This window comes from Agelaius tricolor, unplaced genomic scaffold, assembly GCF_023055355.1.
Source record: "Agelaius tricolor isolate 1412-34295 unplaced genomic scaffold, bAgeTri1.0.p SCAF_18, whole genome shotgun sequence".
NCBI lineage: Eukaryota > Metazoa > Chordata > Aves > Passeriformes > Icteridae > Agelaius > Agelaius tricolor.
The window spans coordinates 9,263,634-9,284,682 of NW_027269278.1; the positions used below are offsets into that span (position 1 = coordinate 9,263,634).

The 21,049-nt window shown below is 46.2% G+C and overlaps 2 protein-coding genes across 9 annotated transcripts in view; one reads left to right on the top strand and one right to left on the bottom strand.

Moving 5' to 3' along the window:
- Positions 1–7,849, top strand: part of TCF7 (transcription factor 7) — a 73,666-nt gene extending 65,817 nt beyond the window's left edge. For 4 of the 8 annotated variants that reach the window (XM_071443214.1, XM_071443215.1, XM_071443216.1 and 1 more), the window contains 2 exons: positions 126–198; positions 3,985–7,849. In XM_071443214.1, coding sequence (XP_071299315.1) covers positions 126–198; positions 3,985–4,279 — 368 coding nt within the window. In that variant the 3' untranslated portion in view covers positions 4,280–7,849. The remainder of the gene's footprint in view (positions 1–125; positions 199–3,984) is intronic. The other 4 variants (XM_071443218.1, XM_071443219.1, XR_011681674.1 and 1 more) reach the window with 3 other exon arrangements.
- A 1,578-nt stretch (positions 7,850–9,427) lies between these two features.
- SKP1 (S-phase kinase associated protein 1) lies at positions 9,428–18,726 on the bottom strand. The gene is made up of 6 exons (XM_071443222.1): positions 18,594–18,726; positions 15,865–15,961; positions 13,581–13,654; positions 12,280–12,423; positions 11,471–11,611; positions 9,428–10,702 (listed from the first exon to the last, which is right to left on the bottom strand). The coding sequence occupies exons 2-6, from the start codon at positions 15,959–15,961 to the stop codon at positions 10,667–10,669; spliced, it is 492 nt and encodes a 163-aa protein (XP_071299323.1). The 5' UTR covers positions 18,594–18,726; the 3' UTR covers positions 9,428–10,666.
- Between the last annotated feature and the right edge of the window lie 2,323 nt (positions 18,727–21,049).

The following is a 21,049-nucleotide window of genomic DNA, read 5'->3' on the forward strand; positions in this document are numbered from 1 at the left end:
GATTGTGGTCTGTTAGTCGTGTGTCACAGTGGCTAAAATGATGTTGCCTCTTTTCTTCCTCGTGCTCCTCCTCCTCTTTGTGCCTCTGCCTTGCCCATTCTCGCCGCGCATGCTTCTGTGTTCAGATCCTGCCTCTCCTAAGAAATGCAGAGCTCGCTTTGGCCTCAACCAACAAACGGACTGGTGCGGCCCGTGCAGGTGTGTATGGCATCTCCTCGCTGCTGGGTGTTCCTGGGACAGGGGTTCAGCTCCACGTGTCCCCCTGCAGCCATCCAGGTGTCCCCTGCAGCCATCCTGGCACCACAGGGGCTGCTCTGTCCCGGCAGGGATGAGCTGTGCTTTGGGCATCCTCAGGAGTTTTCTGAGCTGCAGGGACAGGCTGTACTCTGGGGTTTTTATCCCTCCCGGGGCAGTGTTGGTTTAGTGCTGTACATATTCCTCAGCTGATAGACTTCCCTGGTCTTAAAATTTATTTCCAGGATGGAGACCTCTGTGATCCTTACATGAGGCTTTTTTTTCAAATCACATTAGTGGCACCCTAGGGCTAGCAAGTGAGGATTTAATGGGGTTTTTTTCCTATTTATACTGGGCTAACCATGTATTTCAAGATCCATCTCTTCCTGAGCCTTAAATTTTGCAGTACCCACCATGGGTGAGTGGGACAGCCTCAAGCAGCAAAACAGAGCCAGTGCTGTGCTCCTCAGGCTCCCAGAGATGGATTCGGTCAAGAAATAGTAAAGTTCACATCAAGGAAGTGCTGCTGGGCTCAGAGGGTCTGCAAAGGCAGGCAGAGAAATGTCCTGGGAGCTTCTGGATCTGGGTGCCAAAGCACAGGGAGACCCCAGCTTAGACAGACATTGCAATTTGCAGTTTTACACCAATGCATGAGGAAAAAGGTGGCAGTAAAGTACTGCTTGATGTATTCACTTCAGCTTGAAGTGACTAAAATCATTTAGTTGACCCATACCTTGCTGCACCCCAAGCTCCAGTCCCTGTGGCTGAGTCCCCTCCTGCACCTCCGCGTGCCACAACAGCAGAGCTCCCTGTTTGCCTTTTATTCCCTGGGTAGTGTCATCAAGCACCATTTTTAATTGATTAACAATCCAGGCAGAGCTCCCTTAGTGTCTCATTAGCACTTGAATGCCAGAGGGGGCTGCTGGAGTGCCCCATGCCCCCTGCAGCTGAGCTGCCAGGCTGAGTGCCTCACTCTGCCACGGACACTCCTTCCACCTTCCTCTGCCTCCATTCCAGCTCTGAGCTCAGCTTCTCCTCTGCACGGCTTCCTGATTAACACAGGCTGCTGGAGTGCCTGGGCACCTTGGCATGCTCTTCTGTGTCCCCGTGTAACCCAGCCCTGGCCAGCCAGAGCTGCTCTGCAATTCTGTACTAACTGTGCTGCTGCCACTCGGGGGCTGCTGCCCAGCGGGCTCTGCTCACCCGCGGAGAACAACTTCCCCAGGAGGATTCCCACTCCACGGGAGAGGTTAAACTGGCTAAGACTGGGTGTTCCTGCTCCAGAGCTTTCACACTCCTCCCCCATACCCTGGACAAACACTCCAGGGTGCTGTAGTTTCCAAAGTGAGAGGGATAAACACCTTTAGCTGTGTAACACCCACCTCAGCATAGCCCATGGACTGGGCTGTTATCAGCAGTCTGTAGTATCACATCTGGTGTTTTTCCCCCCCTGTAACTTTAAATCAAATCAATCAATGGGAACATTCCTGTAATCTTAAACAGGTCGTGGAAACACTATCCTGCAGCTGCTCCCAACATGTCTCTGGGAAACACAGTTCTTCCTCAGGCTGGTCTCTGGGGAATTACTGTCCATGGAAAATACCCTCAGGTTAAATAGTTTGTGTTCCCTATCACATTAATTGGGTCAGCAGGGCTAACATGGCACTGACAGCAGTAACAGCACTGCTCTTGTTCACATCCAGTGCAAGTCATGTTTGATGCTGGACTTGTTAATGCTCATCCTCACTGTCTGGTTTTTCATTAGGCAGATCAAGGACAGCTGTGTGCCCACATTAGGGAGTTCTCCTCAGCTGAGAGGCAGGAGCTGGCTGGGAGGTCTTCTTTCACCTGTTCCAGCTGTAAAGGCTCCAGCAGAGGAATTGTCCCTTCAGTACTGTTAAGGTGACATCTTGAGAGCTCTTTTGTTTGAGGATCTATTCTGAGGCGCTCAAGGACCCAAGGCAGGTGACATGAGGGATCTGTCACATGGAGAGAAGGAAAACAGCTCAACAAACACTGAAGACAAGATAGTGTGAGGGACTGACTCTGGACAGCCAGGGGTGGTTAAAACAATCTGGATGTACAAGGTGACACCTGGAACTCGGGATAAATACTGCCAAAATTGTCACAGGATGTGAAGGAATCATGGCCAAACCCAGCTACAGCAAGAATGATGTGTGACTTGTATATTTGATACCTTCAAATCATAACATACAAACATGTGGGGAACCTGAGTGTTTCTTCCAGGAGGGACTAAAGGAGGCTGGTCCCTGCTCCCTAAGGCAGGTGCTGCTGCCTTAGGGACCTTCCCAGTCCCAGCAGATTTCTTGCTGGAAGAGCAGGGCTGGGGGAGGAGAGCTGCCCCCGATGGGTAAAAACCTTGTCCTGTAAAAACCCCTTTGGGTCAGTAAAGCCATCCCCAGCTGATGAGTTCTGTCACACTCCACAGAATGGAAGCATGGTCCTGAGTCAGCATTGCAGGACCATTCTGCCAATCTCTCTCCCCAGTGTCTGCCCACATTGCATTTTGTACCTGTGCTCCACTTCCCAAGGGAAAGGTCACATCCCAAGGGGAGGTCACAGCCAACACTTCTCCAGGAACCCCATGGGCTGAAATGTCGTTGGTAGCTCTGTCAGGGCTGATTTTCCTTCAGCCCAGTGAGCAGGTGAAAGGTGATCTGCCCTCCAAGGAGCAACAAGTCTTCTGAAGGCCTCAGGACTGTTCCAGTTTTCAAAGCAGGACCTCAGACACCCTCAGACCATCTCCCTCCAGCCAATCCCAGGCCATTTCCTTCCCTGTTCCTGAATGGTAGCTGAGCACATTTTTGCTCAGCTGTATCACTCACTGAGTTGTCCTTGGAGGTGGGGATGAATGGGAAGTACACTCACATGCAGACATAGAGCAGAAGAGAAGAGCTGAGAGCTAAGGCCAGGTTGGATGGTACTTGAAGCAACCTCTGGTCTAGTGCAAGGTGTCCCTGCCCATGACAGGGAGGCTGAAATGGGATGAGCAGTAAGGTCCCTTCCAACCCAAACCAGTCCATAGTTCTAGGTAGATAATACTGTGCACAAGGCTAGGAAAGTGCTGGGAAATGAACTCTTGGAACCTTCAGATTTTGGGATGAGAAACGCCAAGGCTGGTGTGAAGAGCAGTGTCCCAGCAGAGCACAGCCTGGGGCTGACATGCCCTGTGCACACGAATGTCCCGTGGGCCCTGCGTGGGCTCTGTGGCAGCTGGGGAGGGGATCCATGGTGGGAATACTTTAGTCCTAAACTTGTGAGACCCAGGCACCCACACAGAATCCGAGCTGTTGGGTTGGTGGCTGGTGAGGAATGACCTCATGGGTTGGATTTTTATTATTCTTCCGATTTTTTTTTTATTTTGGGGGTGTTTATTATTATTTATATAATTATTTTAAAATTGTATTATTTCACTTTTTTTAAATTTTTCTCCTTTCATGACTTTGATAATTATTAATTTGGGGGGAGCTTTTTTTTTTCTTTTCTTTTTATTTTAATCACAATATTTTGGTGTTTACTCCTGTTCCATGCCTTCCTCCTCCTCCTCCTCCTCTCCCTTGGCGGCCGAGCCCCTTCCCGCGGGCCCCGCTCCCGGCCCGCTGGCGCCGCCTGGCGGTGTCCCCGCAGCGCTGCAGCGCCGTCCCGGCCCCGCGGGGATGGGGGACGGCGGCTCCGCGGGGCTGCCGGGACCCTCCCGTTACTCACACAGGCCTCTCTCTGCTGTTCCAGGAGGAAAAAGAAGTGCATTCGGTACCTACAAGGAGAAGGACGCTGTGCCAGCCCAGTTTCTTCCGATGGAAGTGCTATAGACTCCCCTCCATCCCCACCGGACGCACTCCGATGCATCCCCTCCGCCTTCCCGTCAGAGCAGCTCGCAGCCCCCGCCGACCCCGCGCACCGCGACCAGCCCGACCCCTGCCCCGTGTCCGCGCAGCTCCCGCCCGCCTCCGGCCCCTCCAGACCCGGCGCTCCCCGGCGCTCCTCGGCGCCCCCCGCCTACAGCCGCGCCTCCTCGGGGACATAGTCCCTGCCAGCCGCTGGCCACGCCGGGCACTGCGCTCGCCCGCCTGGTTCCGCTGCCCCCGGACGAGGACCAGAGGCACAGCCAAATCCCCATCTCACTGTAAAACATGCAAAGTTTGGCGACAGGATGACTTAAGGATAATGGAAAACTCACTTGGTTGGGGTTTTTTTTGGAGGGGAGGGGTGATAAAGATAGAAAAGCAATTTCAAAAAAAAAGGTAAAAAATAAGTACTTGCCAAAAGTTAAAGTGCTGATGAGTAAACAAGCCTTTTGTCCCTGCCCTGTGATGCTTTTTTTTGTTTGTTTGGGGTTTTGTTTTGGTTTCTTTTTTACTGCATTATCTCCAAGTGTGGCAGAGAGCAAAGCCACATCCCCAGCTTGCTGCTGTAGGTGGTAGGTGCTGTCAGTCTAACCCTGGCTTCCACTCCCTGCCCTCCGAGCTGCTTCAAAGTGTAGTCACTCACAGATGTCCCATAGCCCTTACACCAAGGAGCTGGAAAAGCTGGAATAGAAGAATTTTTTAAAAGCCCCTGTGTCTGAAAAGGAAACAAACCAATACCAGCATTCTGATCTGACCAGGTAAAAGAGAAATTAAATACTTAAAGAGGTGAATTTTTTGAACTTCTTGTTCGAGAACAGGAAGATGTTGTTTGCAGGTAACAGGGATAAATGTCCCATTCCATGGTTGTACAGCAAGGTAAAGGGAGCACCAGCCAGGCACAGGAGCACAGACCTGCAGCTGGAAAGGCTGACGGTCACTCAGGGCATCGGGCAGGTGCAGGGTCTGCCCTGCTGTTAGGAATTGTCCTCTGCAGATGTGGACGGTCAGAAATCCCACCAGACAGACTGGCCAAAGCCTCAGAAATCACTCTGTTGCTTTTGTAGGCTCTGATCGAGCTCTGCACCTCCACAGCAGTGAGCAGGGCAGGGCATGTGGGGAGCCAACAGCCCCGGCAGGCTGGCCAGTGGTGCAGGATCTCACTGGCCCAGGGCACAGGATCTCACTGGCCAGTGGTGCAGGATCTCACTGGCCCAGGGCACAGGATCTCAGTGGCCCAGGGCACAGGATCTCACTGGCCCAGGGCACAGGATCTCAGTGGCCAGGGTGCAGGATTTCACTGGCCAGGGTGCAGGATCTCACTGGCCAGGGTGCAGGATTTCACTGGCCCAGGACCACGCTGGCCCATCAGGTCCTTCAGGGGGAGGTGTGAGCTCTCCTGTGGCAGGGCAGTGTGGCAGCACAGCAGAACTCACTGCCCTGCTCTGTAGGCATCTGTCTGTACATACCCTTGGTGAGATAAGAACCCTCTTTGTCATGATTCAGTGTAGAACTTTTTAAAAAATCCTTATTCTAGCTTTTTCTAAAAGATTCTCCCTCCACCCTGATGATAATGCCAAATGTTCATAAAGCTCTCCAGCTTTAAAGTGTTTACCAGTTTCTGGTATTGTATTTATACTTAGAATTTGATAAACAAAAAACACTGTGGATGGATTATGATCTCCATGAACTGATGTAAATCCCAAATAATTCCAAGTTCTGGATTTACTTCAGGTTTACAGTCTTCTCAGAGACCACAGTCTAGTCCAGTGCAGACTTTTTTTCCTGTTTGAAAGAAATCTATTCCAGACTGCTGAAGAGAAAAATTACACCACACAGAGGTAGAGGGGGCACTATTTTTTTCCTACTTGATAGATGGGTTTTGGAGTACTGAATACAAATTATGTAGTAATATTATTGTAGAACTGCAAGAAATTTAAGATGACCTTTATAATGTACAAACTATTTTTATATTTTTTTCTTAATGCAAAAAACAAACCATAATTTTTTACATTGGATTAAATGTAACTTTTTAACCAAGTTTATGCCTCAAAGATTTAAAAATTAAAAAAAAAAAATAGCCAAACCTAACTAGTCTGTAGAGCAGCTTTGGGTTTAGTCCCTTTATTTAGATAGTTTTGCTTCTAGTAGTGTAGATTTTTTATTTCTGGTTTTAGTTTTGAAGATGTAAACCTATTTCTTTATTCCTCTCCTGTATAAATGTAACTTCAGAAGCACTGACAGAAAGCTATGTGCACAAGCCTGACAAGTTTGCAAAGAGTCGTTTTGAAGTTTGAATCATTTTAACCCTTGAAGAAGTAGCATGACCTGATCCAATGCCAACTGTACACTTTTGTACTGACTGCACTCAGAGGGTTAATTTCATAGCACTAGATCAATATGCAATCTGCTCATTTTAAATTATTGTAGCAAGCGTAGCCAACAGCATGTTCCGGTGCTGAACAGAGGAACTCAGTAGACTTGCCAGACCTGATACGGTCTTTTTAATCATATGATTTTCAAACAAAAAAAACAGCTTTAAAAATGGTTGTGTCTCAGCTGATCATTTGTCACTCTGAGACCCTCTGCTGTAAGGTGCTGTAAGTGTCACCTCCTGGAAACACCAGAGATGACAGACCAGCCACCACAGCCTGGTGTACCCCATCCTGGGTGCAAGGCTGGTGCAACTCAACACCCAACTGCTATTGCATGGTTGGATGACAGATGGAACTTAGCAGCAAAGCAAAGGCAGGTAGAAAAGAAAAAGCAGATGTATCTAAATAACACCAGAGGAAATTTCAGGGCAAGTCCTATCAGTATTAAACTGGCCGAGGCACCCAGAGCAGCCCTCGTTCATTTCACCCCCTGGGACTTTCACCCCTTATTTCAAGGCTCCTCTGGCCCCTCCATGGAGTCCCTGCCTGGACCAGCAAAAGGCTCATCTGCATTACAGCCTCCTCTCACCACTGTAATTCCACTGATTCCTGCCAAAGCTCCTTAGTGACACCAACATCCCCTCTCCAGGAGCCCTTGCATGTGCCCTCGTGGCACAGCAGCATTGTCAGAGCCCCAGAGCTGGAGCAGTCACAGCCACAGCGTTGTGTGCTCTGCTCTATACATACAGGCCAGACCTTACCCTGTGCTTCCAGCTGCTGCAGGATAAACTCAGAATACCCACTTGTGATCTACTGCACCCAGTTTATACTGGGGAAACTGAGAAAATGTCATTATTTTTATTGCAAAACACAGAAAAGTTACTGTTTGGCCTTTCCAAGATAAAATAGCATGACTGACTTCTGTTCCACAGCCCCATGGCTGATAACCAATGCCAAAACAAAGTTATTAATACCAAAAAGAGTGTCTTTCAAACTGCCATATGAAGTGTTGCTATTTTGTGTTAATACTCTTTTTTAATAAAAGGAAGACTTTGCCCTGAAGTTTTTATCTCAACAAGAATTTTCTTTTAGTTATTTTACAGCAGTTATAACTCTTCCTGAAATACGTATTTGAATTCCTGGAATCAGTCTGAATGTAGAAGTCATGGAAGTACCACTTCATTAAATCAAGTAAAACCACTGTATGTATGTAGCAGGGATAAATGTTTTGCAGCTGTACCTTCATTTGTCCAATGACTATCCATCATTTGTTGTAATTTTTTTACTTCACTGAGTTTGTATTTTTTGGCTTTTATGTTCAAAGTATGTTTATAGCTTTATAAATAAAGTAATTGCCAGACTGGCTGTTCAAAAGAGGCCACTGGAAGTTATAATGCTATCAAACTCTCAAGTAACTATTTCTCAGCATTCAAGAGGATTCCTGCTTGCTTTTGTTTTTTCCCTTCAGCATTTGTATGTTTGAACAGTTTTTAGAATAACTGCCAATAACCTTCAATGGGTAAGACTGAAATACTAAGCCAAGGGCACAAAGACAATACTTTTTTCCTACAATTCCTACTGACACCCAGCCTTGCCTCTCCCTAGCCCCACACTCAATCCCTTTATCCAAGAAAAGCCTGATCCCTGATCACGCACTGACTTTAAAAAAAAAAGTTAGGGGAAAAAAAAAAACCAGCTTTAATACAAGTTAAACAGCAACAGAAAGTTTAACAGTGGGAAATCAGTCTCAGAGTACACAGCCAGGGCCTGTTAGAGCAGCAAGGAGCAGGCTCAGCTGAAGCATGGAACACAGGCAGCAGCAGGCACAGGACAGCCCAAACTCCCAGCACCTCCCCAGTGTCCTCCTCTACAGCTGAGCACAAGTATTACTGGAGTGGGTAAGACAACTGAGAGATTCAAAAAACCAGGCTTTTCCTGCTGACATCCCTGCCAGGCAGCTACAGAATTTGAATCTGGCTGAAGTCTGAGTCAGTACTGCAGGGGAATTTCAATTAGAGAATGTGAGTTTTATGCAATCCTAACTACCAAGACTAGTGAGAGTATTACAGATCTGACAGAGCCACACAATGCCTTGAGCACCCAGAGCAGCCCTCCCTACACCTTCACAGGTACCTCAGTGCCAACAGCCAAGTGTCACAACCTGGGGCTCCAGCACTGCACATCTGCCCAGCACAGCTCAGATTTGGGCCAGCTGCTCTCACAACTACCAAGTTTAATTCCAGGTGTGGTTATGCAGGCACAGCATAGCTGGAGCAGTGCAGTGAGGAAGACAAACTGTGTCTTTGTCCCTCCCTCACCCTGAAGCAGCATGAGGCATCCTGCAAGGCTGACAAACATTGACACTGGGCTCGTGACAAGCACCCAAAGGAATTTACACAGGCTGCTGCCACCAAACACAATTACACCAGGCTTCTGAATGTTAACTACAAACATAGCCACAGAAAGGACATCACATTTTCCTCTAGTAGCACTTTTAAACTGAGGTGCATTGTTTGCAATACAGGCTGCTGGAAAGGCTTCAGCATGTCCAAGTGCAGCAGTGCAGTATTTTATGCTCACTAACAATGTCTAATACACCCAATATAATGCACAGCAACACAAAAGCAGGCCCCACAACCTCCTGAGAAACCAGAAGTGAGGAGCAGTTCTACCCAAGGCATGGGTCTGAATGCTGCTTTAGAGCAAATTCTGAATGCTTTCATAATGGTTACATCCAAAATGTAGGCAATCCTGGTAAGCCATCAAAAGTATTTCTCTGGATATTTAACCATCACCCAACTTCATCTCAAAGTTGCCCACTGTGTCTGACCCTGCATTAGTCCCTTAAAAACTTTACATCTGTTTTATTTCAATTAACCACTGCCTCAATGCTATTATTTCTACACTCAGTGATAAGTGACAGTAAAACTGTCTAGTTCCAAATAACTAGAACCATTTGCAAACAAAAGTTTAAAAGCCCTTTATTAATTCAGAAGTGAAACACCAATATTTCAAGTGAGATAAGTATGTTTATTAAGGTTCATTCTACTCTAAGGTTTATACAGAGAATGGAATGCAATACAAGCTAAGAGCACACCTCAAAGATCTACCACACAACCATCCCCTACTCCCTATAAGGGAACTGTAAAAAAAAAAAAAAAAAATCAGAAAACCAGTTACTGTTCAACTAGTTGCAAGTGGCTTTGTCCAAAGAAATTAAGCTTGATATTGCATTAGCTTTGTATGCAATAATTAAGTCTCTACAAGCTGAAGTATCACATACAGAGGCAAAAGATTTCCTGTGGACACATGAAACCATGTTTCCAAGAGCTACATCACAAGGGTCTTTAAAACTGCCTAAAAACCAGCCACTAACGGCATGCACAGGTCAATAATATTAACTTTGGTAATGTCAGTCATTTTTGGTCAAATCTGGATTCCACTTTAAACAGTAATATGTATAAAAACACACCCATCCTGTGCATAAAGCAACACACTTTATTTGCTATCACCTAGAGGCAGGTCTTCAAGACATGGCTGAAGTATTCAAATTTAACTGTCAGGAGCTTGTTTAGTTCTAAACCACATTTTCACTAGTCTATAAGGCAAGACTAAAAGGACAAGAAAGTGGTCAAATATTTAATTTTTTTTAAATGCAGGACAAGAACCATCTTGAAAATTATATAGCTTTAAGTAACACTTAACTTTTTCCACAATGCTTTTGTAAGAAATCCAGTAACTTTTTTATATTATCTAGTTCTCCAAGACACATTCTAGTTTGTTTTTCTTTCTGAAGTTATCAATACCCTGTAAATACATGTGTTCTGCTCTTCTTGAGGAAGAAGTTATAGATGTTTTTATTTACAACAGAGTCAATCCTTAGCACTATATCTGGACTTCAACAGTTTAAAAGTGTAATGAAAATGACAACCTTAAGTGCTACTTCCCATACAGAATCCACACTTAGTTCAGTTTTATTCATTGCAAAGTAAAAAGACATCCAATTACACTAGTAAAAACTCAGAGATCTAGATCTGTATACTCAAAAAAACACTACACATGCAAAGGGAACAACATCCTGCTAACACAACTTCATTTGCTGCTGCATTTGTCTAATATTAACAATTATGAACAGGGCAGTGCAACTAGTATTTGGAACAATCCTTACAGTGTTCGAGTGTCAGGCACAAAACTTCATTTCTCTTCACACCACTGGTTCTCTTTACGTACCTGCAAGAGCAGTTTAACTGTCATTATGTGGCAGTGAAATTCTAAGCCTTTGGCTGTAAATACCCACAAGCATTCAGTATTATTTACTGCACAGAGACAAACTTGGAGCAGCTTTATGTTTTTCACACAGATTTTGCAATTATAAAATCTGTCTTCCAAGCTGGCCTGTTTATCAGTGCAAGCCAGGTTTTTCATGCCTAGGTTTGATCAAATCTGAAATTTTCTGACCAAACACAGCAAATGGAATATCTGAAGTCTAAGCTGTTTATGACACAGCATTGAAAAATACCCTCAAAAACCTACAACTCATTGTCCCACGTTGAAACCAGGTATCATGTTCTGCTTTCTCCCCAGCTCTGCCATTTTGCAGTTGGTTTGTTGGTCAAGTTTAAAGACCAGTGAGTTTGTTACTTAGAGAACCCAAACTTACCTCTCCAGCCACGTGCAGCAACACATCTTCAGCATTCCCATGACTGTCCCAAACCAATGAACTAAGACTGCCACAAACAATCCTACCTGCTTTCTTATTAAACATGCTGGAGTTAGAAAAATCAATACATTTTGTTTTGACCTTTTCAGGTAATGGGCTGCAAGCATGGTAGACAGCAAAAAGTCTCCTGCTAGTAGCACCCCAATTATGAGGAGTTGATGCATTAGTTTACATTGATTGGGAACAAGTCTGCTGCATCACAAATTGAGTTATGAAGCATCACACAGTAATTCAGCACAAACAGCCATCTAAATTATAATTAAACCCAGACCAAGTACCTGTGCTTCTTCCTCTTCAGTGAAGTCATTCTTAATATTGAATGTCTTGCGAATTTCTTCTGGAGTTTTACCCTTGATCATGTTTGCCACTGTCTTGCATGTGACATCCAGCAAACCTTTGATGTCCAAATAATTTGCAGCCTGTGAAAGAGTTTTCAGATTTAAAGCCTACATATCAAAATTCTGTGTCTGTAGATGCACTACAGAAGTTAAGTTTACACTGAAATTTTAGGATACTGTATGCAAACAGATCATCCCCACTTTGAGAAGCTTCTAGCTAAAACCTTCAGGACAGTCCCTAAAACTTGCTTGCCAAATAGAAGGTAGTCATTTGTACCAGGAAAACACTCCTCCTGCTCCACCTTTTACAAACAGCTTTCAGAAGTCTGCAAACATCCAAGATCTTCAGTGTTGCAGTATTGCTAACTAGCCAAGGCAGGTAATGCTGGCTCACAGTCCATACACAGTACAAATTTAACAGTCAAAGTCAGATTTTCATTTTTATGCAGATCTCCAGAACTCTGTAACTAGCAATAAGCCCTCAACTTGGACTTGAGAGCAACAAGAATAAAAGACAGTGCTATTTAGTGAAGTATTTTGACTGATGAGCAAGTATAGTATATGAGCATTAGGCTAACAAGCATTCCAACATCCTCACCAATTTCAGCCAATACTCACCAGAGCCACCTGCCCTCCCCACATCCCCCCTTTCCAATGAAGAAGTAACTCAAGCAGCATAAAGGATTTATTTCTCAGGTGCATAGCATAGCTTCACAGGCACAGGCTTTGCCCTTCTTGAGGACACTCACCAGGATAAGTTCAAAAAGTGTTCCTTGGTCTACTTTCAGAAACTCTTGATCCCACACAGGGATGTCATCTGTTCTCTTTTCTTTGTTCTCATCATCCTCAGGAGGAGGTGGATCATCCTTGTGATGGGTGCACCACTGAATCACCTAATTATGGTTTTGATATTAAAGTTTTATCCAAGTGATTCTTCCATGAAACCCCAACTATAACTTAACTTCATTTTGGAATAAATTAGAACAATAGATCCCCAATCCCAGAATACAACAGCTTTCAGAAATCCCAACTGATTTAGTAGCATGTTAATTACTTAATCTTAAAAGCCAGCAGCTGGTGCTATGAAGTTATTAGTCCCTGGGCTAACATACAGGGGCTGTACAAAGAAAACCTAAACCTCATTTTGCTGCATTTAATCTGTTTGCAGAAACATACTTTGTATTAAGCAGACACTGCACAGGGGAAGAGAGCAGAGTGGTAACAGCTACCAGCAGGTCACACTCACCCCAGTACAAAGTTCAGACAGCAAGTTTGCCATTAGTGTTGGTTTGGGGTTTGTTTTGTTGTTTTTTTTTTTTTTTTTTAGTTTGGGAACATGCAATCTCATGACCCAGACATAAAAAAGAAGCAGGGATCTACTGCAAGCAAAATCCTGTTGCATTTCACCAACCCAAGAGACTTCACAAATTTAAGTTATTTATGTGTCTGTTCACTGGGAAACAATTCCTAACCCTATGTTTACCCCAAAATGGGCACAGTAGTTTGGTGCTTACTTTGGCACTACTCTTTCTATCTGAAAGCATAAAGAATCTTGGACACCACACAACTACACTTTTCTCCCTTAACCCAATGACCATGGTCTGTAATGAATTTAATACCACCAAGGGCACACAGTGTCTCTTAAGCACTGTCACTGCCACCCAGAGACAGTGACTGCCACTCTCACCACTGCCTGTCCATTAATCCTGTCTCCAAACATTTGCATCTCATGAACAGCCACCTCAGTTCACAGAATCCAATTAAAAGCAGAGCTTTAACACCATGAAATGCCAGTGTGCAGAGATGCCCAGCACCACTTCCTTAGGAAGCCTGTCTGGCTTACAGCTGCTGTTCCAGGTCACCCCTGTACACACTCTGCCATCACCCACCTGCCAGCCTCAGCCCACACACCCATGTTCATGCACCTTGATTTGGTTAAGCTTATAGCACATGAAAAATATTTTCTAACCAGTAGTTCATAATACCCAACTCCAAGATGAACTTTATATTTCTTTACTGCCATGGAGCACAACAGCTTTCATCATCTTACCTTTTTTAAGATGGCTGCATTAACATTTGGAAGAGGGACTGGGTCATCATCACCTTCATCATCCATTCCCAAATCTAAAAATGGAAAGATTACTGAGCAATTGGTATTTTGACAACACTGAGGCTGAAGATTGGTAACAAAGGACCTCTAAAGGACTGTGAGGTAAGGAGCTTTTGGAAGGCTGTGTGGAGCTATGGCTGCATTATACATCCTAGGTTGTACCAAGCTGAGGTTAAGTGGTTGATAAGGCTGCCTCATCAAATGACACTATCTACAAACCATCAGCTAAGCTGTCACCTGTTAACTCAGTGTTCTGAATATGAACTCAGATGCTGAACAACCTGACCAACATTTGTGAATTTTTACCACTTACACAGTTTCAACCCACAAGTTCTAACTGAGGGCTCCCATTCCATTAATGATTAAATAAGAATTCAAATCTACTGTGGTAAAGAGAAACAGCATCTTGTCCTCTGCATGAGCAGGAAATACTGTAGCCACAGAAGTGATGCTCTCAGGCTCTGAATCACTCATATTGATCCTGTACCAGCTGAAGAAGTTCACATGTAAGACAGCAGCACAAATCCTTCCATCAAAAACAGCATTTATAAAGCATGTTTCCAACACTCCTTGTTTTAAAAGCTTGTCAGCACACTCCAGAGAGATTTGGATTTATCTCCTTGGTATGATCAAGGAATCAATGTAAAAATAAGGAGAAAAAGATAATTAAAGTTTCAACTTGATACATAGAACAAATACCACATTAGCCATCTTTGACTAAAGAATGTGCTTTTTTTATTACCCAAATGCTAACAGTTGGATGACACCCTAGCTGTCAAAGACATCTTGGAATTAGTTATGTAATTGACTAACAATGCAGACCTTCACTCATTACATGCACAGATGAGCCAATTCTACATCACCAAGGAACCTAATTTTCAAGAACATACGACCATCATCACGCCTCAAATTTGTACGTGCTAAAAATCATGCACTTCTGTATTTAGACAAGTCTGCTACTGTTGTTATCAGGGGGATGCTAATTAACATTGCTTTTTTGTTTGAAATGACTCCACAGATTCACAACTGAAACACTACCATTAAAAGATACTGAAATAATTCAAGCAATATCTCAACTTCAGTCAACTCTGGTTGACTTGTCACCATCACCTCTTAACCAGCAATTTTATCTGTTAGCAGAAAATTGATATTTCAATGGTGGTCCAATGGTGCTCAGTACAACCCAAACTTTGAGCTCCTCCTCTCTCAGCTGCAGCACCCAACACACAAAACATCACCTGATGCTCAGCCACCTGCACTGAAAATGCATTTCACCTGTGCTAGCAGACTGGTTCTCTCCCAGGTTAGAAAGAGGCAAGTTTATGGTGCCCAGCTTACACACTGCCCATGAATAACTTCCTTCTATCTACAGCTGAGGGTCACTAAACACCAACACTGGCACAACTTCTGCAGGAGAAAACTGAGAATTGTGCACCCTAATGCATTCCATTTCCTGTTTGTGTTGCCAGCCATGTTCAACAGCATCTTATTAACAGAATAGAAGCATTCAATGCCTGACATTCAACCTTATTTTTACTGTTCTCGTAAGGTGTCACAACCAAACATTTACATGCAGGAGCATAATACTAACTACATGTACAGAAATAACTGTTCCTAAGCTAATTCATGAATACATCCAAAAACTAGAAAAAGCCACCAGTAAACAATGAGGATCTGCACGGGAGGGATTAGACAGTTTGCTCTGTATCCCAGCCATCTGGCAGATTTCCCCTCCCCCGCCACGAGTTCTTTTGTTTCAAATTTATGGCAGCAGGAGATCAGCCCTAAGTATTTATCCCAAATAATTTAACAGCATTCACAAGCTCACAATACAGGTTTAACTTCAGCTCTTTATTGCATTGATTTATTATCTCCCACTCCATACAAGTGATATTTACGTTCTAAGACTGGTTTGTGTGATTAAATAAACTGAAGTTTTAAATATTATTAATGTTCTGTTTGCTTAACTCTCACAAAACTGAAGTAGACTGTAGGCAAAGCTGTGGGCTGCTTGTATTTTACTGATCTCCCTGCAAGTGCTCTTAACCAGGGCTTTTTACAAGAGCACATCCACCCTGAACAGTTTCAGCTACAAGAGCAGGAGTTACAGCTGTTCAGGCAGGAGACAGAAGCTGCTCCACAGACCTGGGAATCCTTTTTCAGCACAGCACCAGCTTGTCCCAATTCCTGTCCAAGAGGCTTCCTCAGGGTCTCACACTCTTACCTTCCAGCATGGTCTTTATAGTCACAGACTGTTTTGCAATTTCCACATCAACTTCAAAGATTTCTCCATCTGAGCTCTGCAGTTTAATTGAAGGCATCTACAAGAGAAGGACAGTTATTTCCACACAATATTCAGATGTTACATGTTCAGCTGACTCAAAGACATGCATCTTTACTGAAATTGTTTCCTCCCAACAGCAGATAGCCTAATGCCACTTAAGGTGCACTCAGATTATTCACTCCTTGAATCAACAGCCCTAAATTCATTAATCCTCATGTTGAAGAAACAAGGATTGACTGAAGTCTAACACAAACTCATGAGCTTTCTTTTTTTAACTTGAAAGCATAAAATACACAGATTAGTCAATAGTGCTTTTTTTTCCCAGTATAACACTACAGCTATCTTTCTCTCAAAAAAAACTTCAACACTTCCAAAACACCACTTGCCTCCAAATGCAAACAACTGCTACTCACTTCAACTGCTCAAACAATGTCAGATCTCAAAAGCAGTTTTCAAATGATAGCCTCTGGAACAGAATCATAACATTGAGGTTGGAAGGAATTCCTCTAGAGGGTCTAGTCCAGCCTCCCTTGCTCCAAACACAGTTAAACAGACCAGGTTACTCAAGATCAAAGGCTTTCCTCCAGAAAAGTGTTTGGTTTTCTGAAGAGATTAAAAAGCAATAAACTCCTACAAGGAAGGCCTTCAGCACTCACTACTGCCCTTGCAAAGCAGGAAGCAAGATCAGTACTTTGTTAGCATCTGAGACAACCATGCATTTTAACAAAGTTCCTGAAACAAACTGTAGTAAGATCTACGATAAAGAAGCAGCAGGCTTGAAAGATGTCATTAGCAAAAACACAATCAAATTCTACCAAAACGCACCATTCCAGATATGTAACAACTGAAACCCAGAAGTGAAGCACATGACACAGCAGCCAGGAGATTACAACTTCTGGCTGAAGCTACACATGCAGACTGTGGGTATCAGTGCACTTGAAACAACCAAAGAACACTATAAACACAACTGTCTGGCCACAGAAAATTTATAAATTTGTTCTCAACCAGCTAGTAGGATGTGTTGTAAGTTCCTTTACCACACAAAATATTTGTTAGCAGCAAACCATTGCAACAGTTTCCTTTCTTTTTTGGTCCTCGAGTTACCTGCTTCAAGATCACTGAAGCATGTATTTGCACAGCCTGCAACTACTGTGAACAGCTCTGGGAACAAAGAATTTCAATTCCAATTAAACTGCCTACGTTCTTCCCCCACCAAACTTACCAGCTTCACACACTAGCTCCTCACAGTAGTACCTGAGCTAGCAACAGTTAATTAACTGGAGCACTTGAAGCAAACTTGCATTACCTCTTTCTGAAAGCTCATCGGTGTAGTGTGGCTGAGCCTGACAGCCCCGTGCAAACCCAGGCCACGGCAGGCTCGGCCAACACGCGTTATTAAGCAGCTCACACCAGCCCCGAGTCCTCATTGCTTTAATTTCCATTTGGCAGTAAGCAGCCAGTTAATGTTTACACAGCAGTGTAACCCTATATGACAGTGCTACTTCTAATTAAGATGGGTGCTCTGGAGGAATACAGTCATGACTATTCCAAAGGTACAAGTGTGTGCATATATATAAATATACATATGTATACACACACACACACACACAGAATCTGGGCTACAGCACAGCTCTGTGTTAGCAGTTTGAATGATGTTTGGGAAAAGTGCTGTAGGCACACATTTTAAATTTAATGCATCTGTTCTTGCAGTGACTGCCTGGGAGCACTCCAGAACAAACCCAGCTCCATCGCCAGCCTCCCCGAGCCTGAGCTTACATAATGCTGCACAGCAGAGCCAGGCCGGGATGCTGACTTAGCCAGGGGAGCCCCAGCAAGGATATTCCCCTCCAATCACCCAAACCTGCCTATAACAACACCTTCAGTTATTGCTGAGGGTCTGAAACAAGCAGAATGAAGTTAAACTACTGCCTTATCATTGGCAACACATCAGAATTTCATCGAAAAAAAAATTTTTTTAACACCACTGAACTCGATTTCCTAGAGAACAAGAAAAAAACAGAACTAATTTTTAACAAGCTGCAGTACGGCTCCGGCAGGTGACAGTCCCTGGGCAGCAGCACCACTGGGTGACTAAGCAAACCAGTCCTAAAAGCTTTATTTGACAACAGCACAACAGGCTGGGAGCCGAGCTCAGGCCAAACCTGAATTACAGCAGTAATTTATTTGTCTAAGCCTGAAACGCCGAGCTCAGCCACCTACAGCTGCGCCTCCCAGCGCCATTCCGGATGGATGCCCGCTGCTCCCCCCTCGCTCCCGCGTCAGCGCCGGTAACCAGGAGCCAGGTAACGAACTCACACCTGAAGCGCGGCCGCTGCGGTCACGGGGGGCAGGGGGAGCGGGGAGGGGGAGGCCCGGGAGCCGCGGGGGGAGGCTCGGTCTGCTCGGAGGCTTCGCTCGCCACCCCCGCGGGCAGCGCTGCCCACGCCGCCCCCGCGGGAGCTCCATTCCCGCACGGCCCGGGCCCAGCGAACCCCGGGCGCTCCATTCCTAAACGGCCCAGGAGCGCTCATCTTTCCGCCCGCCCCGGCCCCCACCATCACCCCACGGCCTGCCGACCCTCCGTCCGCGGCAGGCCGGGCCCGCCGCGCCCACACAGCTCCTACCGCTGCCCCCGCGCCCCCCCCGCCCCCGGCCCGCTCGGGCCTCACCGTGAGGCGGCAGCTCCGCTGACGGACCGTGAGGAGGCGGTGGCGGCGCTCGGGCCCGACTGCGGCGGCGCTCTTATACCGAGCGGGGGAGGGGGAAGGACCCGCCTCCCGCCGCCTCGCAACGCCCGGGCTGCCCGCCGCGAACGCCTGAGCAAAACACCGCACCGCAGCTCCCAAACGGCGAAATCCGGTACTCGCGCCGCCTTCCGCCAGGTGCGGAGAGGGGAGCGGAGCCGAAACGAGTCGGAGGGGAAGGAGCAGCCGGTGGAGCGTTTTTCAGGCAGCGACGGAGCCGCGCCAGGAGCCGCACAATAGAGGGAGGCCAAGGCCCCTCGCCGCGGGCTGAGGGGAGCGGGCCCGGCGGGTCCGGGCCGTCCCGGAGGGCGCCGCGGGGCTCCCGCCACAGCGGAGAGTACCGGGGCCGGCTCGGTGCCCTCCAGCGGCCCGGCTGGCCGGTCGTGTGGGGAAATCGATCATTCAGAGTAACCCGGGCTCGCCCCAGAACGCCCACGGTGCTGGTTTTCCTTCACGGGGAGAAAGGCAGGGTGATGCTGCCAATATCTGTGGAAGCTTCCCGCCGGTAAACACGGTGAAATCCCATCGCCAGGTGTTGCTCCAGAGGCGGAAGACATTTTAGCCGAAAAACAACGTTGAAGAACCGGCTAGTTTAAAATTGTTCCAACATCACACAGCCTTCCTTCAGTGGAAATAGGTGTGGGAATTTTCATGGAGCCGGGAATGGATTTAGCTCTGAGTGGTGCTCACAGAACACCTGCCCTAGATGCCGCCAGGAATTTCAGAGAGCTCTAGCTCAGCCCTTTAAAGCATCTCTGGACACCAGCTCTGCAAGGAGCCCCCGGGCCGAGGAGCAGAGCAGAACTGGGCACCCAAAGGCAGCCCAGGAGAGCTGGGCACCCAAACACAGCCCAAGCATTTGTGTTAGCACAGCCCCACCTGAGCACTGCCCCAGCACAGGTGACAGCTGACAGGTCACCAGTGTGTGCTAGAAAGCGACAGGTAGTGGGTTTTCAGGGGAATAAAAAGGGTATGTGAAGGGGTTTGCGTTGTGAGGAAGGGCAGGGTGAGCTGTCACAGCACATGCTCCATGCTGAGCCCTGCTTTGTGTCAGCTCTCCATGGCAGAATGGCTTTGAAATAGGCAAGGTATTTACACAGTGACAACGCAGGATTCTGACCATTTTCTTCACTTCCAATCCTAAATAAAAATGTTTTAGGAACCAAAAAGCATGTTTTCACATCACTCCAATGCAGACACAGCCAGGGTGTCTGTAAGCACACTGATACCTGCAAAAGCACCACACTACAGAGGACAGCATCATTTACAGCCTCAGGCAGAACCAGGGGAGGTTCAGGTTGGACATCAGCAAGGATTTCTTCCTTGAAAGGGTTGTCAAGCACTGGCATGGTGGAGTCACCATCCATGGAGGTGTGCAAGAAACAGCTGATCATAGCACTGAGTGCTCTGCTCTGGTTCACAAGGTGCTGATCAATCAGGGGTTGGACTTGGTAATCTTGGAGATGTTTTCCAACCTTAATATTTCTGTGCTAAGTCACAGGTTTCCCATCTCTTGGGGTTCCAGAGAGTCCCAGGCTGTGCACCCCACACATTAGGGAACAAATCCTTATTTTCCAGACCCACTGGAAATTATCTTCTAACATGAAGAATTTTTGCAGGACTCAGAATTTCTTAGTTGAGAACCTTGTTTTGCTCAGTTCAGTAGCCAAGCCAATGAAGTGGCAAGTATTCCTTACTCCCTTCCCTCCTTTGCTCTCTTCCCTTCCATCTGAGAGTAGACACAGCATCATAGAATGTTAAGGGTTGGAAGAGACCTTAAAGCTCATCTGGTCCCACCTACCCTGCCATGGGCAGGGACACCTTCCACTGTCCCAGGTTGCTCAGGGCCTCATCCAACCTGGCCTTGGACACTTCAGGGGTGGGGCTGCCACAGCTTCTCTGGGCAACCTGTGCCAGTATCTATCTCACATAACAAGTGAGACTACAATTAGAAAATATTCGATATGAAATACCTTGTTCTTTGAGGCTGTTTCTCTGGAGAGATGGAGGACTCAAATAGATTCTCAGTCAGAAAGGACCTCCTAGAGCTCAGCTGGTAGCCTGGGAGTTCCACAGAGCATATCACTTAGAACAGGCCTCTCTATAAATTCCAAAGAACTGTTGAGGTGACTGCCTGACTTGGGAAGTTTATTCCAGGGGCTTTAGGATGCTGAGCAGCTTGTTAGAGCAGACTTGGATACAACTCTGAGCAACCTGATCTGACTTTGCAGGTGCATCCAGGTCACCTCTGTGGTTCCTTCCAGCCTGGATTACTGTGTGCCCCCCTGGAACCCATCCTAAGAGCTGAGGGAGCACCCAGGTGATGCTTGGCAGCAGCCTTGGACACTAACAGAAGTTCCTCAGAGATCCTGGTATTGATA

Coding starts and splice junctions, on each gene's coding strand:
- SKP1 (XM_071443222.1), bottom strand. CDS start 15,961: ATGCCTTCAATTAAACTGCAGAGCTCAGATGGAGAAATCTTTGAAGTT. Junction 13,655..15,864: donor TATAAAGACCATGCTGGAAG/GTAAGAGTGTGA, acceptor TTCCATTTTTAG/ATTTGGGAATGGATGATGAA. Junction 12,424..13,580: donor ATGCAGCCATCTTAAAAAAG/GTAAGATGATGA, acceptor AACCATAATTAG/GTGATTCAGTGGTGCACCCA.